Here is a 22,978-nt window from a genome sequence, read left to right as displayed (position 1 = left end):
TGCCTTCTTGGGAACTTATTAGCTAGTGGGATTTCGAGCAAGAAACACATATGATTAGGTGAAGAGTAATATTTTAGGAAGATGGAATCAGAATGAATTTAGATTGGAGTAACAAATTTGGTGGTTACCATTTGAACTATTTGGAAGATGAGGAACAACCTTATGTTTCAAGCGTTTACTTTTTTTCTTGGGGGTTTTATCGAGTGTTAAGAAGTTGGTGGAGGATATCAGAGCTACTAACACTTCATCTTTGCCTTTTAGAAAGCATAATTATTGTTGGAAGGTGTTTGGTTGGTGCTTGCCTCAGGAAGGATGGATTAAGATCAGTGTGGATGGCTCAGTGAGACAAGGAGGCAACCAAGTAGCTTGTGAAGGGGTGTATAGAGATGAACATAGTTAGTGGTTAGGTGGTTTTGCAAGAAATTTGAGTTTGGGAAATGTGCTTATGGCTGAGTTATATGCCACATTGATGGCTTTGGATTTGGCTTGGGATAAAGGTTTTCAAGTAGGTGTGGATAGAGTTTGACTAAGTTGTTGGTGTTAATCTTATAATCAAAGGGTTTCCAGATTCTCATATGTATGATCATACCCTAAGGATAATTTGGAATTTGACGGGTAAGAATTGGCATGCCAAGTTATCATACTACTTTAGGGCGGGAAACTTTGTTGCATACTGGATGGCTTCTTTGAGACATAGTTTGGATTATGAGTAATCTTGGTTTGAAGACTCATTTAGTAGCTGTAATTATTTCCTGTTTACGAATTTTGCAGGGGTTTAGTTCCCCTCTAGAGTTAGTGTTTAGTGGGCTTAGGCCCTCACTAGCATTAAAAAAAATTTACTTACTATTTTTGTCATTCATTTTCTTAAAATTTAATAATTTATTATAATCATTATATTTCTAGAATATAAATGATGAGGATGAAAAATAACTTTTATTTTTTTCTTTTGGAATAACATGATCCCCTTATCTACTAATTATGTTTACATCTAACTAACATAAGATTGTCACACACACAAAATACACCAAAACAAATCCCCAATCTCAACATGACCAACTTTATATATGACAACCAGAAAGGAAACCTGTGCACAGGCCATGCAGTGAGAGAAATTGGAAAGATAAAAAAAAAAAAAAAATCAAAGAGGAGAGCCCGTTTTTTCATTGAACAAAAAATAGTAATAAAAAAAGGTGAGATTGTAGTTTTGTGACAGGTGAAATATTGTTTGGTGGCTTGCCAGGCCTGGACAATTTTATAAATACTATTTATAATATTTTATGTGCAACAACCGGTGTGCTAAATTAATTTATTTATTAAGACTTTTAAATTCTTTAATGAAAATGAAATAGAGTTCAATACGCGAGTTAAGTTAATCAAACTAAAAATTACTATCCTTGATATGATTTTTATTGTAATCATTACAGTACTATAAAAATTAATAAATTTATTAGACACGAGAATTTATTGAATGAAATAATTAACTAGTAATTCACAAAAAAAAAAAAAAAAATACTCATCATAGCCTCGCGTAAGAAGTACCGATCTTGCATAGTATTAGCTTGGGTTGACTCCTCTCATCAGAAGAAAGCGAAAAAAGCAAAAATGCAATCTATGTCCCTGACGCTGAGCAAGAGGCTCTCCAATTCAAAGCCTCTCTTCAGAATCTCTTCCAACCTCGTCGCTCACGCATCCTCCGCCACAACCTCTCCGCCGCCACCTTCGCCGCCAGTCCCCTCTCCCTCCGCCCTCAACAGCCTCCTCACCGCTCCGTGGTCCGCCACTCAGTCACGCGGAATCACGCTCTCCGGATCTGATGTAAGTTCCTCCATTTTCTCATATGATTATTTATTGCGCTTCGATCTCTCGTCCGTACTACTTTCGTTGTGATTGGATGCTTCGCTGATACTTTTAGGGCTCGTAAGTCGTAACTGTTCCTACTTGTGTTGTTGCAGGTTAGAGTCGGGAATCTCATTGGAAACCGAGGTTTTTTTTTATAAGTTTTTTGCGTTTTGCTTTCATGATTTGATTTTGATGAGTCTTTAGTTTCTAATGAATTCGCCGTCTGCGTTGTGATTGTGCTGGATGTGGGTGTTTTGCTTTCCAGGACGCGCTCACGAGGTAATTACGAAATGCTCTGGAATTTGGTTGTGGAGTAGTTCTCATTGAAGTTGGTTTGGTTGTCTAACTTCTTGTTTGGTTATGTGAATCATGTTAGGTTCTCAAACTGTATCGCCCTCTTGAAGGAACGGGCAAAGCCACTCTTGAGGTTTATTCAAGATTCTCTCTCTCACTCTCTTATATAGCTCTGCTTGAATACTGACCTTTGCAGACATCTTATTCAATTTTTATTACTGTTGCATCTTATGTATCTTTCTGGTTTAAGTATTCATCGTTATTGGAATTCGTTTGTGATTAAGGATGTGTTGTTTGCACATATGTATATATTCAACTGCCTTAAGCAAGGAAAAGAGAATTAGAATAGCGATTATCAACAAGTAGTTTTTGTCATTCAAAGGAACTAGTATTTCTAAAGGCTTTCATTTGACATGATCTTTTAAGTGAAGTAGAGGCTCTTTTTGGCCGTCATGTGTAAAGAAAATATTCTTTGTAATTTTTTCACACCTTTAAGATACAACATAATGAGCCAACTCCTTGTCTCTAGTCTCCACACTATGGTTTTGCTTATATTTTACTGCACCCCATGCTCCTCTTGTAAGAAGAAATTTCTTAAACAATTTTGTTTCTTTTGGTTCACTCATCATTTGTGAAAAAGTAAGTTCTAATGTTGTATAATATTATGAAGATAAGTAGTTATTTTCTTTTGTAGTCTTAAATGCTCTCTTGTGTATTTGCTGTTATAAATAATTGGAGACTAACAAGTTATTCATCATGATAATTAATAAAAAAAAATATGCTTAACCAGAGGCAGTGTTGTTAAATAGCTGCTACAGTACTATTGCATAGCAGAATTTCTTGGACCTGCAATTGCGGTTCCCTCTGCTATTGTGGCTGCCATCAATGTTGTGGTTGTGGCATGCATCCTGCAACCTTGCGAGTCTCCAGCCAATTGAACTTTTGAGATGATATTATGCCAATTTTTATGTATTTTATTGTTATTTGCATACAAATACAACTTAATTTTCATACATATGTAATTGATATATATCATATATTTCAACCGTTATGTGACTTGTGCTATATGCCCCTGATACTATCCACTATATGATATAGAAGATTATTGGCTTTCCGCCATTTTCTGCAATCCTCAATTGACAACACTGACCAGAGGAACTTTTTTTATTGATTTATTTACATATTTACGGGCTCACCAGTGTTAGAGAGATGTATTTATGTAACATATACTTGGAATACATGTAAATAACTGAAGAATAGAAAATAATTTTCCTGTAGAAGCAGCTGCATTGAATAATTTGATTCAAATACTAACTGTAGATTTTTCATGACATTTACCATAGATGTCCAATACCTGGGGTCACACTGTATGTTTTGATTTAGTAATATTTCATTTTAATGACCTGCACTAAGTATTGGATGCTGGATGGAATGAATTCTATATTTGGTACTGGTAATGCTAAATGCTCAAGTCTAGTTCATTTGTGTGACCAACAACAATGGCTCCCAGGTTCCGCCTCAAAGTGTAGCTGGTTATGCCACAGTTGCTACTGCAGAGGATGGTGCCAAAAGGTTAGTTGTTGCAATACGATTACAGCTTTGATGGTAAAATTGATCGTGCTTTCTATCTCGTTAAGTGTCATCCATTATTGCATTGACTGGCTTGATATTGTTGAGTCTCTTCACAATGGTTAGGTGCTGTGGATAGCTAGAAATTTGAAAGTTTGACTGTACATCTAATTATTATTGTCATTTATGTTCTAGAAAAAGAAATGTTATTAGATACGAATGATAAAATAAAACGAGGATAAGGGTATCCTTCAAACCACAATACAAACACTACCCAAGGAGAAAACCCAAAATTGAACCACAATAATTTCCCTAAAACTCTACTAGGAAACTTCCTCCACAAAATACCTGCAACAAAAGTGGTAAACTATTGCTAGGAAAAACTCAAAACGATACCCCCTTTGCTTAAAGCAAAGAGGATAACTTAACAACTTGAGAAAGCCTAATTAAGCCTGCTGATTCCTTCACAGTTTATGCTCTCCACAATTTACAGTTAATCTCGTTTGTTTGTAAAATTGATCATGCTTTCAACCTTGTTAAGCATCATTAGTGTATTGATTGATTCTGTGTATATCTAGAATTTTGAATTTTTATTGTACATTTAGTCATTCCTTTCATTTATCATATTAAAAAGAAATATTATTAAATAGGAAGGGGAAAATACAAAAAGAGGATTAGATATCCTCGAATAAAACCAAAAAAGTCTAGGAAAAAAAAAGTTAAAAATCCTAGGAAACCACAAACAAACACAACCCTAGGAAGAAAAAACACAAAATGGAACCACAAATGTCCCAAAGGCCAAAAATGTACTAGAAAATTCCCTCCACAAAAATCCTGCAACAAAATGGATAAGTCAATACTAAAATAAACTCAAAACAAGATCCCCTCTGCTTTAAACAAAGATAACTTCGAAGCTTGAGAAAACCTAATTAAACCTGCTGATTCGTTTTTGGTCTCCATAATATACTGTTCTTGCTACCTTTTTCCACATGTATTATATGTATTTGGCAAAAGATCACCTTTACTTCCTTTACCCAACAGATTAATCAGAAAGTGATTGTGGATCAGAAAATCAAATCGCTTGTATTGTGTACTAATAGAAATAGCTTCCTCATCCAATCTGATGCCCTTCACTTTGGCCAAAAGGTTTCATCTGTTCAACATCTAGGCTAGGCAGAATTCCTTTTTCAGAACCAGCATTAATAGAATGGCCTCCTAGAAGATTAATATTGTTCTCTATGGGATATGGGCTGCCTAAACTTATAATTATTGTTAACCTCAATACTTTGTTGTTGTTGAAAAAGCTTCTTTACTTCTTCTAAGTTACTATCAAAATCAAGAAAATCTTCCTGAACTTTTTGTTGATCAAAAGTTCAGGAAGAGTCATTACTTTGATCAATCTGGAGATCATCTTCGACCCGTAGTTCATCCTCAAGCAGACGTCTCTCATCTTCATAGAGAAGAATCAACTTATCTTCATTATGCAAAAACCCACTCAACTCAATGCCTGCAAATTAGAATCTTCTCCAACCTCTTTAGTAAAGTTTGAATGTTGATTTGAATTACTAGGGCACTGTTAACATTATTTAATTACACTCTATCTAACCCAACTAAGTGTGGAAGATATTCTTTCATTTTATGTATTACTATGAACAATATTATGTAGCTTGGTGTTGCCGAAAGTTGTATTACCTTCTTATTTCTTGACCAAGGCTTAGTATGTGTTTAGCTGGAATTTGAGCTGATAGCTGTGTGATACAAACATCCAATATAAGTTAATTGAGTTTTGGATCAGATGTGTGTTTTCTACTCCCGTTTCTTGTTTCTTGATGATAAACCTGTTTCAATTTTTTCATTGCTGTTGTTGCTTATATCCATGTCCTATTAGTTCCAATGCTTTGGGGGTATATAAATATATAATGCTCTAATTGTTGTGCTTATACCTTCCTAATTGTGGTTTAGTTTATTCAAGGTTTAAAGGGGCATTGGATTGGTCTTAATGCTTGAATCATTGTTTGATAATGAATGAAACATTAAGACACTCATGAGTTCCATGAGTGGTATTTTGTAGATATGGTTTGGTTAATTCCCATTTCCCGCTATCTATTGGTTGGCATATAGGAAGGAACGAAACAGTGGATTGAGTAAGGCAACGAAGACAAAGAGAGAGCAGCTCCTAAAAGCTACTGCAGTTGCCTCTCTTCTTCTAATATACCCGAACACTTATTCATTGCTCTTCGCAAATTTCTTTGTGTTCTGGCACTTATATGCAGGGATCGGAGAGATTTTGGCAGACTATGTTCACCATGAAATGACCAGAGAATTTGTCATGATTTCTCTCAGGTTGTTCTTGATAATCGCATTGAAGGATGTATGCTTAAATTTTGTATTTGTATAATCAGATAGTGCATGGGTTGTGCTGACATTACTTTCCAATAAGAGCCCATTGGGGGTCCAACTTGGCAAAACCTTTATTTGTAGTTTCTAGTCGTTTTTCTAACTTAAGAGGCGAGGCAACATGATAACTTGATGATTTATCATGGTAATTGATGAATTTTAGCGTGTCTTGCATATATCTTTTGCTGTTAAGTAGTATTTATGCTGATTAGTATCATACAATTATAGTTAGGGGTATTTTGGGTATGGGTCACTCACTCGCGCAATAACCCATACTTAAATTGATTCAAATTAATCAAAACAGTTTCTATTGAGTAGTTTTTTTTTTATAGGTCAAACTTGGTCCAGCTTATTCAAACCCGTTGTATTTTGGATTGAATCACAAATTTTAAAATTTTAACTAATTGACATGATTCATTATCCTGCTAATTTGTATTATATTATTGTTATTCTTGTTATTTATTGTTATATATAATATATATTTTTAAATTTTAAAAATCAATTACTATTATTATCAAACTTAGTAACTAAGAGTAAAATCATCTCTTCTTCTCTTACTTAAGATTTCATTTCGTCACTCATAAAATTAGGATTTTAACTTTTAGTTAGTTGTAGAACATCTATCTTGTTTTTTATTTTGTTTTAAACTATTTTAGTTTAGTTAAAATTTTAGCTATATTACTTATTTGATTATTTGAGAACTTTGGAATTTTTAAATGATGCTTTAATGGTTTTAGTTTTAGGTTTTGTGGGTGTTGCTTTTCAATTTATTTATTATATTTTAATTTTTAAATCATGTTTCATATAGGATGTTAACTTATATGATGATAATGATAATCATGCAATTCCTTCCTTCATCTTTTCTTTCACTATTTGACTACATGTAACAATTATTAATAATGTATTCTGTATTTTATTTAATAAAAAAATTAGCTTATAAAAAATATTGAGTTTTTAAAAATTATTAGACAAATTAAAATGTTTTGACCTATTGATTCGACTTAAATTGTTAACGAATAAGGTTGGTTTAGGTTGGATTTTAATTATTTTTTGTGGAAAATCAATTCAAACCATTGAGTTGTGTCATAGGTTTCGGTAAATCTAATTCAAATCGATGTAGGTACACCCTTAATTATTATAGTGTTGGATAATAAATAAATGTTTTGTTTTTGCTACATGTTTATGAAAAAAAAGGGTATGCATATTTATATTGCAGCATGTATTATGGACATTTTTTCTTAAGGTGTGATTAGCGTTTTTTAATCTTTGGACAATCTAGGATACATTATATTGTAGAATGTAGATTTATACTTATAGTTAGATTTAGGTTCAGATAAATGTTAATGTAGATTTTGATAATTTTTTATTCTCTTTTAATTGTTGAATCAATTTTCATGTTGATTTTGTTAAATAATTTATGTTCGGTGATTATTTTGTGTTGTCATCATGCGATTCTGCTTATAGTGACGAAAAGGAGAATGCTAAATATGTTACCAGTCTTTTATGTTTATCTTCCCATGTTTTCATTGCCACTATTTTTTATGATACCCTTTTTTCAGTTAATTTACAACACAAATTATGAAACTTACCGCAGCCAACTAATTTGTTGAATATTGTTTTGCATAAAGTTAATCTTCAGCATGGTGAAATACGACTATTTGTATTTTCGTACAAAAGATTTACGTAGAAAATAAGTTTAATTTAATTTATTGTCACAAGCTTCAATGGTAGCGTATATTATTACTTACAAAATGACTTATCAAAGAATCACTAATAAAAATTGAAATTGATGTTTGATTCTTCTAGTCCAAAAATTAGAACTTGGGACTATTTTCCAATTAATTGACGGACTGGCTCCTCCGACTTTAAGTCAATAAACAGAATACATTATCGTTTTATATTAAGTAGGTAAATTTTAAGGATGAAAATCGAACTTGAATTAAACTAATATTCTTAAAGATTAATTACAACGAATGAAGTTTTTATATGTCAAATGAGTTTCAGTTCAGATCTAAATAAAAGAGTCTGAAAGATTTTTAACTTTTTAATTTGAATTACACACACATCCTATATAACTCATTCCAAACTCAACATTACACACATAATATTATAGTATGAATATATATATATATATATATATATATATATATATATATATATATATATATATATTTTGTTACATTGTATAATTAAAGTCGGAAGGATTTTTAATATTTTTGATTTTTGAATTAATTTTTTATTTTTAACTTTTAATTGGTGTTTTTATTTTTATAATTAATTTTAATTTTAAAACAATACTAGTATTTTAGTTTTACTAGTCTGTAAAATAAATTACATTAAACTGAAATTTGAGAAATAAGTTAGGATACAAGAATAAAGATACTCATTAGTTATTACTACATACATTAAATTTGTTACTCGTGTAAATACATGAATTTAATTTTTATTTTCCTTTCTTAAATCGAGATATAGGAACAAATATTTAGGGGTCACCTAACATTTATGTTTAAAGTGAATTTTAACAGGAGACTTTATTAATTAAATTAATAAAAATATTTCTTTTCAATTAATTTATTCTTAATCGAAAATTTATTAATCTTAGATCATATTGTATCAAATTTAATTTTGAAAATAATAATTAAATAATAGTATATAATATAATTAAGTTAATTATATTCCATGTATGTTTCTTCAATTATTAGTGACGTGGTGGAACATGTCCAACGTTGACTTTGAGTTAGTTTCAAGACATGTTTGTTGTGACTTTCTCTTTTAGTGATTTGAACTTTAGAGAAGATAGGTTAGTACCTACAAAAACATTTTAATGCTCTAGTTAATCAGGATTTTGATAGAGAGAATGTAATAAATACGTATCTAGCGCAACTAATGATGATTGTATTTATTATTTTATTCTTAAACATAAGAAGAAAAACAATTCATTCATGTTAATCAAGAAAATTTGATAATCACATTTTTAATTGTACAATCTCAATTAAAGATTAAAATTTTCCCCAACATATTTTTAATTGGAACTTGGTATTAGGAATAAAAATGAGTTATTGGAACTAAAATTTTAATTAAATAAAAGTATTTTAAAAATAGTTATATTAAATGAGATAAAATTAGTTAATTTTTTTTTATATTTGAAATAAAAATTATTATTATTGTTATTTTTTTTATATTTGAGATTGAGAGAAGTATAGGATATCTAAGATGGATTGGAGTGCATAACACAGGGCCTTAGGCTCGTTGTAGGGAGTTTTCCTTTGTTATGGAGTAAAACACCATTAGCGTGCTTTATGATTGCCAAGTGTTGGATTGGATAGTCCTCAAATCATGCTTTACACCAAATGTCAAAGTGGGAGAATGCCTCTATTTAGTCCATGCAAGCAAACACGGGGGGAAGTGTTGATGCTAGCTGATGATTGACAGCTTTGGAATACTCGTATGAAAACACATTCAGCTTAAGATTTTAATATTGTTGAATTATGATTAATGTTTGGATAATTGAATTTTATCTTAAGACTTTGATATTTTAAGATTGTTGAATGATATTTATGTATTTGAAATATTTGAATGATTACTTAAATGATAATATTAGATGATTGAATAGTTATTTGAGACATTTGATTATTATTTGTATTTGAATAATTTGAATTAATAAATGTTTTTGATGAGAAAAAAAATCATTTTCTTAAAAAAAAGAAAAAAGAAAAATATTTTTTATTTGAGCTTTATTTTTGTTTTTATAAATTTAGTCAGCGAATCCACCTTAAAAAATGTGTATCTAACACAACTAATGATGATTTTACTTACTAGTTTAGTTCAATTTCTTTCTCATTATTTTTGTTTTTTTTAATTTCCTTTGTCAGCAAAACATAATATATTCAACTCCTTATAAAAAAGCAAAACAAAGTATAAAGAATTAATTATATTAGGTAAGTAAGGATACATTATTAATAGCATATTAATGAACTATTTAATGCATGAATCAACTAGCACTTCCTCCAAATTCATTTATAAATAAATCTCAACTAATTTTATTTTAATTGAATAATCTTCTCTCTAAAATACTAGTACTTTTTATTTAACAGGGGGTTTCAATTCCAATGACTCTTTTTTATATTAAATTTCAATGAAAAACAATTTAAAAAATAACTTATTTTAATGAAAATTAGTGAGATTTAAATGTTGTTATCAAGCTAACACAGCATAGCTCAATCTATTAAAAAAAGAATCTAGCTCAATTGATTGAACAATGTTTATGAGTTATAAATTTTCTAATGAGTTTGATTCTTGTAAGTGTAACTCAAGTTGGTATAAATTAAATATTAGAAAAATATTATTTATAACAATTTTTAGTGTGTTTGGATTAGTTTCATGTTGGACAAGTGACATCAATAACTTATAAGTTAAAAAATTTCTCATTTAATTGATTTCTAAATCCCCTTTTAAATCTATATGTTAAGAATATTGAAGATGAAAATGAAAGTTATATCAATAGAATACTTCAAGTGTGCAAGATAAATAAAATATGCAAGATAAAGTAATTAAGATAGGAAAGAGAGGAATGCAAACTCAGTTTATCTTAGTTCGGTCACTTTCTGTGTCTACGTCCAGTCCTCAAGCAACCCACTTGAGATTTCTACTAACTTTGTAAAAATCTTTTTTACAACTTCTGAACACCCGATGGATCCCTTTCCCTTGTGTTCAGGAAACTTATAATTCAAGTGACAAACAACCTCTTGATTTCAATAAGTCTTTAAAGAAAGTACAAATGTTTTTCTCTCTTTTAGAGAAGAAGATACAAGGTGAAGTTCTTAGAAAAATCCTTAATTGATTTGCAAGTGTTTGGCTAATGATTTGTTTTTGAGAGGATAAGATAATAAGGTTATGAAAAAATCTCTTAAAAACTTTTGTAGATAAGTCACATATTTTTAGGCCCTTGGTGGTTTTTCAAAAACTTATGAAGGGATGTGACTTTTCAAAGTAACTTTTAAAATTTCCTCACTGGTAATCGATCATAACTCTTTGGTAATCGATTATACAGTTATGTAATGAGGATTCATGACTTTTCAATTTAAATTTTGTAGCTCTATTAATGGTAATCGATTACAAACAAGTAGTAATCGATTACAGCTTTCAAATTTCAAATTTCAAACTTCAAAATTTAAATTTCAAACTTTTTGAAAAAGATTTTTTTAAAGTAATTTTGTCTCTAGTAATCGATTACAATGCTTGATAATCGATTACCAATGAAAAATGTCTTTTTCAGAAAATGTTAAAACTATTTTAAAATCAATTTAAAAATTATATTGTGAAGTCAAACCTTTGTAATCACTAAGAGACTCTTTTAATAAGATAAACTAAGACTTAATTTTCTTCTTGATCTTTGTTTTCTTGGTCTTGATTTGGACTTGAAATAAAACTTGTGTTGCTTTTGTCTTGGCATCATCAAAACCTTCATACACATACATTTACATTCTCCCCCTTTTTGATAATGACAACCAACTGAAATCATTTACTGTAAAATATTTCTTTTGCGAGACGATCACTCCCCATTAATTTTGCAATCATTTACTGGAAAAAAAAATATACCTTGTACCTATATATACCCTTTACCTTACATGATTCTCTCTTCCTTTGGCAACATCAAAACGAGGAAAGCATCCAAATAGAAACAATCATTCATGTAATAACCAATCATTCACAGAGGAATCAACCAAGTGCTAAACATACCAAACAAAGCAAGTCCAAAACAGTATTTATAAATGACCAAAGCAATCATAAAAGAAACAACCAAGTTCGAAACATATCAAGTCTTAAATAGTAGTATGAATGACCAAAACATCCGCAGAAAAACATCCTTGTTCTTTGGTAATCGATTACCAGACCCTAAAATGTGAGTTTTAATGCTAAAAATCAAGACAAATATGTGATTATAAGCAATCAATATACAATTAAGCAATCAAAAACATTTATGAGTATGAGCAATCACAAAAAAACCATCAAATGCAATTATTATAAACATTCAAAGTAATCAATTATCATAAACAAGCAAAACAACCATTAAAAACAGTCATTATAAACAATCAAAACATTATAATCAAACAAAGTGGCTAGGAATCTAAGTTAATTGGGTCTGAGTCCTAATTCTCTTCTAATAGCAAAGAAATTTTCTTTGGAAAATGGTTTTGTAAAGATATCAGCTAACTGATTCTTTGTATCAACAAATTCTAACACATAATCCCCTTTTGAACATGATCCCTCAAAAAATGATGCCTTATTTCAATATGCTTTGTTCTAGAGTGCAAACTAGGATTTTTAGATAGATTGATTGTACTCGTGTTATCACACCGAATGAGAATATGATCAAGCATTAAGTCATAATCAGAAAGTTGTTGTTTCATCCAGAGTATTTGTGCATAACAACTTCCAGCAGAAATATATTCCGCCTCTACAGTGGATAAGGCAACACTATTTTGCTTTTTACTATGCCATGATACTAGAGCAGAACCAATGAAATGACAAGTGTCACTAGTACTTTTTCTATCCGTTTTGAATCCAGGAAAATTAGAGTCAGAGTATCCTACTAAGTTATAAGAGGAATTCTTAGGATATCATAACCCTAGATTTATAGTGCCTAACAAATATCTCATTATTCTTTTAACGGCACTAAGGTGAGATTCTTTGGGATTTGCTTGAATCTTGTACACATACAAACACTAAACATTATATCAGGTCTACTTGTTGATAAATAAAGAAGAGATCCGATCATACCTCTATATTTCTTTATGTCTATTGACTGACCGGTTTCATCTTTATCCAGATAGCAGATAGTGCTCATAGGAGTGGCCATGTATTTAGCATTTTCCATCCCAAACCTGTTAATTATTTCTTTGCAATATTTTGACTGACTAATAAATATTTCATTATTTGTTCGCTTTATTTGTAGTCCAAGGAATAAATTTAACTCACCCATCATGGACATTTCAAATTCATTTTGCATATCTTGAGAGAATTCTTTGCATAGAGAATCATTAGTTGACCCAAAGATTATATCATCAACATATTTTTACTAAGAGAATATCATACAATTTTCTTTTGATAAAGAGTGTGGTATTAACCTTTCCTCTTGTAAAGCCCTTTTCTAAAAGAAATTTGCTCAATCGTTCATACCAAGCCCTAGGGGCTTGTTTCAAACCATATAGAGTCTTTTTTCAATTTAAAGACATGATTGGGCTCATCAGAGTTTTCAAAACCAAAAGGTTGATCAACATAAACTTCTTCTTGGATAAAACCATTTAAAAAAACACTTTTAACATCCATTTGATAAAGTTTAAAATCCATTATGGATGCAAAGGCCAATAACATTCTAATGGCTTCTAATCTGGCTACTGGAGCTTAAGTTTCCTCATAATCTATTCCTTCTTCTTGATTATATCCTTTGGCCACTAGCCTAGCCTTATTTCTAATTACTATTCCATATTCATATAATTTGTTTCTGAATATCCATTTAGTTCATATAACTAGATGATTATTAGGTTTGTCAACGAATTCCCAGACTTTATTTCTTTCAAATTGATTTAACTCTTCTTGCATAGCAATAATCCAATGTTCACCAATTATGACTTCATGTAAATTTTTAGGTTCAATTAAAGAAACAAAAGCCATATTATTGCATGCATCTTTGAGAGAGTGTCGAGTTGTTACCCTTTTTGAGATGTCACCGATGATATTATCAAGAGGATGATATCTTGAAGTTCTTCACTCTCTTGGAAGATCTATATTTCTTTTAGTTTCATCGATTTGAAAATCTTCTTCATTTCCATTTCCTTTGCCTTTGTGCCCTTTCTCATCAATGTGTTTATCTTCTAATGAATTTGTGATATCATCAAGTATTTTCTTTCTTGGCCTTATAGGGTTAGTCTCATCAAAAGCAACATGGATAGATTCTTCAATAATCATAGTTCTTTTGTTATAAATTCTAAAAGCTTTACTATTCAAGGAATAACCAAGAAATATACCTTCATCAGATTTTGCATAAAACTTACCTAAGTTGTCTTTCCCATTGTTTAGCACAAAACACTTACATCCAAAAACATGAAGATGAGAAATGTTCGGTTTTCTTCCTTTGTACAATTCATATGGAGTTTTCTTTAAAATTGGTCTAATTAAAGCTCTATTCATTATATAACATGCAATATTAACAACTTCAGCCCATGAATATTTAGGAAGATTTGTATCATTAAGAAAAGTTCTAACTATTTCTTCTAAAGATCTATTTTTCCTCTCAACTACTCCATTTTGTTGAGGGGTTCTAGGTGAAGAAAAATTATGTTCCATGCCATTTTCATCACAAAACGATTCAAAATCCTTATTTTCAAATTCTCCTCCCTGATCACTCCTGATAGATGCAATATTGAGATTTTTCTTGTTTTGAATTATTTTAGCAAGTTTCTTAAAAGCATGAAAATCATCTCTTTTGGGAGTGAGAAATAATGTCCATGTGAATCTTGAGTAATCATCAACTATAACAAGAACATAATAATTTCCTCCGAAACTCATAGTTCTAGAGGGACCAAAAAGATCCATATGCAAAAGTTGTAAGGGTTGAGTTGTAGAAACAATATTCTTTGATTTGAAAGAAATCCTTATTTGTTTTCCTTTTTGACATGCATCAAACAATCTATCTTTTTCGATTTTGAGTTTTGGTAAACCAATTACTAAATCCTTAGAAATTAGTTTATTTAAATATTTCATGTTTATATGAGCAATTCTTCTATGCCATAACCAAGAATAATCATTTTTACTATAAAAAACATTGATCATGATTTGATGTTTTATCTAAATTTATCATGTATACATTATTAGTTCTATAACCTATATGTTTTATATTTTTATCATGTTTATTTTCAATAACACAATTATGAGAGTCAAATGATATTAGAAAATCTTTATCACATAATTGACTAATATTTAGTAGACTATGCTTAAGACCATCAACAAGTAAAACATTTTCAGTGGAGGTAGATGAATTCCTATCTATTTTTTTTACTCCAAGAATTTTACCTTTGTTGTTGTCTCCATAAGTCACATGTCCAATTTTCTTGGGAGATATATAAGTAAACTTTGATGCATCTCCCGTCATGTGTTTAGAGCATCCGCTGTCAATGTATCAGCTTTTCTTCAAGAAATCCTTCATTCACATAATTATGTTTTTGACTTAGGTACCCAAATTTTCTTGGGTCCTTGATTGTTAGTTTTTATCAAAGATTCTTTTAGAACCCATATCATTTTAATGTTACTACTATTTTTCCTAAAATAACATGTTGATGCACTATGTCCTTTCTTTCCACAGTAAAAACATGTTAAGAAAGAAGAACTATTCTTTTGAGAAGATGCAAAGAAGTTTTTATACATTTTCTATTGTTTTTCAGGTCTATATCCTAATCCGGCCTTATCAAACACACATCTTTGCTTTCCTAGTATAATGTCTAAATTATTTTTTCCAAGAGTAAATTTGGCAAGAGAATATTTTAGATCTTTAATTTCTACTTTAAATTTATCACAACATTTACATGAGTGAGATACTATATTAATATCTTGTATGGTAGAAGATTGATTTGTATCAATTTGTTTTAATGTTTTGACTTCAGTTTTAAGATTTTCTAGTTCTATATTTAATTTCATAACTTCTTTTTCTAAATTTGAAATTGTTTTCTTAGAAAATGAAACTAGTTTGACAAGTTTGACTGATTCTTTATGCAAGTCATTAAATGCATCTTGAAGTTCATCAAAGGAAATAGATAGGTTATTATTAGAAGATGTTACCTCTTCTTCGCTATCATAGTTTTTGGCCATGAAACTTAGATTCACGACTTCATTTTTTGAGTCTCCGGATGAATCCATACTGTTATCTTCCCAAGTGATGTAAGCTTTCTTTGTTTTCTTATCTTTGAAGGTTTTCCTGTCAGATTTTTTCATTCTTTTCTTGAAACCAGGGCAATCAACTCTCAGATGTCCAGGTTGATTACATTCATAGCACTTTGGAACAGAAGATGAATATTCTCCTCTTTTCTTTGAATTGAAGTTTGTTCTTCTTTGATTTTCTTTGTTCCTTAGAAACTTATTGAATCTCTTTACGAAGAAACTGAAATCATCATCTTCTTCTATTTCATTTAAGCCCTCTTTGTCACTTTCTTCTTGAATAGAAGATGAGGCTTTAAGTGTAATTCCTTTCTTTTTCTTGTCATTTTCTTCATGTTGGTTTAGTCCCATAAGTTCCATTTTGTGTTCTTGAAGTTTTCCAAAAAGAGTTGCAAGAGACATGTTAGTGAGATCTCTTGATTCTGCAATTGCAGTTACCTTTGGTTGTCATTCCCTGCTTAAACATCTTAGTACTTTGTTAATGAGATCCTCGTTAGGAAATATTTTTCCTAATGATGCAAGGTGATTAACTTTATGTGTGAATCTCTTTTGCATATCCTGTATAGTTTCATTTTTGATTCATTCTAAAAAGTTCATATTCATGTGTTAGGGTGTTTATTCTAGATCTCTTTACATCGGTTGTTCCTTCATGGGTTACTTGCAATCTATCCCACATTTTTTTTGCATTCTTACAATTTGAGACTCTAAAGTATTCATCCATTCCTAATGCATAGGTAATTATATTTTTAGCCTTTAAGTTATATTGTACCCTTCTTCTTTCCTCTTCATCCCATTGTTCCCTAGGTTTTTCTATAGTTGCATTTCCTACTACCATTGTAGGGATGTAAAAACCGATTTCAATGGTTTCCCAGATGTTTAAATCTATAATCTCTATGAAGATTTGCATGCGGGTTTTCCAGTAATGATAAGCCACACCATTAAATATAGGAGGCCTATTAATGGAGTTTCCTTCAGGAAATAGGAAATTTGATGAGACCATAATTATTCTTGAAGTTTCTAAACTTTATACAAGAATCAAGCTCTGATACCACTTGTTGGACAAGTGGCCTCAATAACTCAAGAGGGGAGGGGGTGAATTAAGTTAAAAAAATTATTGTTTAATTGAATTCTAAATCCCCTTTTAAATCTATATGTTAAGAATATTGACGATGAAGATGAAATTTATATCAACAAAATACTTCAAGTGTGCAAGATAAATAAAATATGCAAGATAAAGTAGTTAAGATAGGGAAAAGAGGAATGCAAACTCAGTTTATTCTAGTTCAGTCACTTCTTGTGCCTACGTCCAGTCCTCAAGCAACCCATTTGAGATTTTCATTAACTTTGTAAAAATCCTTTTTACAACTTCTGAACACCTAAGGGATCCCTTTCCCTTGTGTTTAGGAAACTTACAATTCAAGAGACAAATAACCTGTTGATTTCAATAAGTCTTTAAAGAAAGTATAAATGCTTTTCTCTCTTTTAGAGAAGATGATACAAGATGAAGTTCTTAGAAGAATCCTTAATTGATTTACAATTGTTTGGCTAATAATTTGTTTTTGAGAGGATAAGACAATAAGGTTATGAAAAAATCTCTTAAAAACTTTCATAGATAAGTCACATATTTTTAGGCCCTTGGTGATTTTTCAAAAACTTATGAAGAGATGTGACTTTTAAGAGTAACTTTTAAAATTTCCTCACTGGTAATCGATTATAACTCTTTGGTAATTGATTACATAGTTATGTAATGAGGATTCATGACTTTTCAAATTGAATTTTTGTAGTTCTGTTACTGGTAATCGATTACAAACAAGTGGTAATCGATTACAATTTTCAAATTTCAAACTTTCTGAAAAAACTTTTTTTAAAATAATTTTACTTCTGGTAATCGATTACAATGGCTGGTAATTGATTACCAGTGAAAAAAAATGCATTTTTTAGAAAATGTTAAAACTATTTTAAAATCAATTTAAAAATTATGTTGTGAGACCAAACATTTGTAATTACTAAGAGACTCTTTTAACAAAGATAGACTAAGACTTAACTTTTTTCTTGATCTTTATTTTCCTGGTCTTGATTTGGACTTGAAATAAAATTTGTGTTGCTTTTGTCTTGGCATCATTAAAATCTTCAAACACATACATTCACATTTCATAATGATAAATAATTAATTTTTTCATGAAATGAAAAATAATCATGTTTAATTTTTTTAAGATATCACACTGATTAGGTAAGGTAGAAATAAAACTCAAGTGTTATTCAAAGTTCAACTACTTGTGTACAACCAACAAAGATTGATTAAATTATGAAAGGTCATACTCTATCTAGAGTTGATAAAATAGGTTCAATCTCTATTTAGGTCAACATTTTCTCACTTGAACTTGATCGAGCCTGACATGCTAGCTTGATTCATTTTATCCTCTCATTGGTATCTCATAAGGAAGCAAGTTCAACATCCATTATCAATGTAATAACTTTATTGGTAGGTTATCCGTAACTATTTTTCTAAATGTTAAATAAATCTTGTAACATGTTTGACCTTGATAAGTTTGGAGACGGCAAATTGACTCAATAGGGATCCTTTTACAAACATATTCCCAAAATAGGTCTCTTTTGAAACTTTTTACGCAGGGGGTCTATTTTTTACACGAGTTTTGTCATTCTCTTTGGCGAAACACTTATATCGCCATTTGTGTTTGCTCCAGTCACGTCGCCATTTGTGTTATGTGGGGCCATTTGTGTTTGGTCTTTTCATCACACAAAAAGCTGCAACTATCAAAAAAAAAGTTGCACCTATCAATACGAAAAAAGCTAGCCTTTCATAAGCGTTATTTGTTTTTTTTTTGGGAGCCAGCTACCCCATTCTCTCTCCCCTCCCCCTTATATAACACCGTATGAGTTGCAAAATAAATACACTTGTGCAAGATTTTTCTAGTTTTCTGAAAGCAAAACTTAGGAGACAATTTGCATTGCAGTCCGAAAATTTCCTCCAAGTTTGTTATTTCTTATATCTCTATCATTTTAATATTTGCTTGTATCTCTCTCATTTTTAAATTAACTATCATTTACAATTACAATTTTTTTAGAATTAAGTTTTAATCTCAAATTTAACTGAAGTAGTAATTTATATAATTAGATTAATTTTTTAGAAGTTATTATTATTATGATTAATTATTTATAACAATTTTTTTGTAGGTATATTTTGGTATATGATGAATTCGGTTATAACAGTGTTATATTTCAATGAAAGGGTATATGAAGAAAATGAAGGTGTAATATTTGAATGGAAGGACATATCGATGACTAATTTCTAATAATATTTAAATAAATATAATATTAATAGCAAATACTGGTCCTAAGGCTTGTGGGAATGCACTCTTAGAGATTGCAATTTCAACACCTCAATTAAAATTAGTATTAATATTAAAAAATGTAAAAAATTATAACAAGAAAAAATTTCAATCTAATTTTACCTGTTTATAAATTATCATATCTAACCATATTTTTAAAACACATCTAGTTAATTTATCTATATTTTTTTAATCACAAATAACATTAATTTATTTTTACACTTACATGCTAAAGTCATATATATTTTATTTTAAATACAATTACTAAGTCAAATTATTTTTTGAAATAATGCTCTGGAAAGCTTCCTGTGCACAATGCAAAACCTGCTCTGAAAAGCTCCTTGGAAGCGCCGCAGATGTTTCACTAATGGGAATTGCAAAACCCATCTTATACATGTTTCGCTAATGGGGTTTGCGAAACCCAATGGAGCTTGACGTATTTCGCCAGCAGTGCTTGCGGAACAACCGGAGGTGTTTCGCCAGTCGTTCTTGCAAAACACATGGTGCTAACATCGTAGGTAAGGGACAGTAGTGTGTTTCGCCAACGTTAATGACAAAACACACCATGTGATTTTTTTTTACTCATTTTACACCAACACGAATGACAATATAAGTGTAGACCCCATGCGTAAAAAGTTTCAAAAGGAACATGTTTTGAAAATATGTTTGTAAAAGGATCCCGGTTGGGTCAATTTGCCGTTTGGAGACTCTAATTCATATAAATTTTCCGGAAAAAAAACACTTGTGTGCCATAAAAAACACCTGTGATCTGTATTTAAAAAAAAAAACCAAAAAAACAGATGAATGGAGCTCAGAAAACTAAATGGATCATGGATTGATCATAGATCATGTAAGGGAGCGTAATAGAAGAGAGGCGAATCCTATGACAGCAGGGGATGAGTGATGCGCATCGAATCCTATAACACAAAATCAAGATATTCCTCGGTTCACACTAACACATACGGAGGTAGGACCCACCACCTGAGTGACTCCCTACTGTGCAGTCCGCATCAGAATCATTTGTAAACATTGAAAGATAGGTTACTGTAAAGTAAAGGGAAGTTATATTTATATCATATATTTATATAATTTATTTTACAATAAAAAGACAAGAATAAAAGAATAAATGAAAAAAAATGAAGTTAATGCAGTATAGTTGATGTTCCAAATTACCTTCAAGACCTGTGCTTCTGCTACAGGTGCAGAGTAATCACTGCTCAGGTGACTGATGACGAAGTCAATCTCCATATCTTTAATTGGACTTGCGTTTTGCCGGACATAGTCGTCTTGCCATTCCAATGTGATATCATAAATGCACAATTCAAACTTTTTACTTTAGAAATTGGCGTTGGTACTTGAGTACAAAGCCATATTCACCCATATTTATTGGGGTAAAAATTGGTGATGACGGTGAGAGAAGAGAAATAATGAGAGAAAATAATACTATTCATGCTGATATGGAAATAAAAATAATTATTTTATACTAATTAAAAAATTAATTAATATTTTTTTAATCTCAAGTAAAAAATAAAGATTATTTTTAAATATTTTTTATTAAAATTTATTATCATAAATAAAAAAGAATCATTAAAAATATAATAGAATTAAATAAAAAATATTTTAAAAATAATAATATTAAATAAAACAAAATTAATTAAATTTACTTATATTTAAATCTAACCTACAAAATATTTTTTTACTTATATTATATGAGTCTAGAGGGAATACTAGATAAGGTATAAATACGGGATAAAATAAAAAGTCTTACTAATCAATGTTCTTAGAAGAACATTGATTAATGGACTAAAAATATTGTTAAAAACCTTTATATTCAAGATAAAGGAAAAAATGAAAAGATAGACTAAAACAGAAAAGATGATATCTGTTTTACACAAAGGGAAAAGTTTCCCGTGTAATAATCTATAGCATTTGCTCCTTAATGTGGATTTGGCATATTAGATCCAAGAATTGAAATGAGGAAAATAAGAAAGAATTTTATTGATCAGTAAAAAAAAAATTTAAAAATAAGAGAAAAAACTCTTTCAATGATTTCTCCTCACAAAGGATTTGGTGCTAGAAAAAGTAAAGTATTTAATGTATAAATTATAGATAAATGTAAAAAAATCATAAATAACTCAATTTTGTACATTCCAATAATTTTTTATTTATTTTTTAGTTCATTGATCAGTATCCTAAGACACTTGTCAACATTTGACTAAAATAAATACAAAGAAAATTGAGTAGAAGTGATGTGAAAGTGAAAATAAATATATCTTGAATGTTTTATATATAAATGGATGAAAAGAATAAAGAGGAAAAATATAAATAACTAAATATTTTTAATTAAAACATTGTACCTTTTCGGTTTTTAAGTTAGTATACACAAACTTGGTTATAAGTTCTTTGTTCTTTACATTTGAGATTGGAGAATTATGTACATCCGAACATCAAATCTTGATCAAATACCAACTATCATCGATTCATAGTTCTCAACCCCACACTCGGTATCACCGAAAATAGCCTTGCTTCGACACAACCTCCAAATATATCGGGCATTGACCAAGCTCATTGTTAGATCAATACTAAGTTATACACTGAACATTACCATCCCACGATTCATACCTTGTAACGGACAAGTTGAAATGTTGACAACTCTTTGCATAGATCAAGGGAATATTCTTAACTACCACGCAAGGACGAAGCCTCCTTTGAAAGATCAGACATGATCAGATAAAAGCACTAGTTAAGGATACATATATGTTGCATCCAAACTATAGGTAGGTAGGTTATACATTTTGAATGCTCTAATAATAGATTATGTTCGAATCGTTTTCTAAGGATAATTCGTGATCGAAACAAAAACAAATAGAGAAAAGGAAGATTTTTTTTTTCTTACAAAAAAAACATTATTTTCATTGTCTTTCCCCTGTACCAAACACAGAAAAGAGAATTTGTTCAAATTATAATTTAAAAATTTTGTTTAAAAAATATTTTATAAAATTCAACTTGACTAAATTAAATTGTACATAAAATACGTGTTTTAAAAAATAATATAATAAATATTGTCAAATAATTTTAACAAAAGTGTTTTTAGATTTTGACAGATATTTTTATTTTTTGAAATAATAATGAAATATTAAATTAAAATAATATATTTATTAACAAACACATAAGCAAATATTATTTAAGGTAAAAATAATAAAATGTTACTTTTCATTTTAAGGTGCCAAAATCAAATTTAAAACTCAATAACCACAAAATTCATAAATAAGAGTGAAAATAGTTCAAATGTTTTTTTTAGAGCTTATGATCTGTCTCACTTTAAGCTTAAATGAAAAAGGTTATACTTAATGTTAGTGAAAAATATTAGTGGCACCACCGTAACTTGATTTTTCATGATAGTTCCTAAAAGACTATCTTAAAACAATTATCATTCTAAGACGATTTTTAGACAAATAACCAAAAATAGTCTTAGAATATCTTTTTTTTAAAAAAAAATTAAAAGTTGAGAATTCTAAGACGATTTTCCCAAGAAACCGTCTTAGAATGTCTATAATCTAAGAAGGTTTTTCAAAGAATCGTCTTAAAATATTTTTTTT

General features: G+C 29.9%; 1 protein-coding gene across 1 annotated transcript; it reads left to right on the top strand.

The window, feature by feature from the left end:
• The first annotated feature begins 1,533 nt into the window (after positions 1–1,533).
• Positions 1,534–6,277, top strand: LOC114409784 (succinate dehydrogenase subunit 4, mitochondrial-like). The gene is made up of 6 exons (XM_028373370.1): positions 1,534–1,815; positions 1,953–1,983; positions 2,105–2,118; positions 2,216–2,266; positions 3,644–3,705; positions 5,824–6,277. The coding sequence occupies exons 1-6, from the start codon at positions 1,603–1,605 to the stop codon at positions 6,098–6,100; spliced, it is 648 nt and encodes a 215-aa protein (XP_028229171.1). The 5' UTR covers positions 1,534–1,602; the 3' UTR covers positions 6,101–6,277.
• The last annotated feature ends 16,701 nt before the right edge of the window (positions 6,278–22,978 follow it).

The sequence above is a fragment of the Glycine soja genome, chromosome 4, assembly GCF_004193775.1.
Source record: "Glycine soja cultivar W05 chromosome 4, ASM419377v2, whole genome shotgun sequence".
NCBI lineage: Eukaryota > Viridiplantae > Streptophyta > Magnoliopsida > Fabales > Fabaceae > Glycine > Glycine soja.
This window is presented reverse-complemented; position numbering and strand designations above follow the sequence as displayed.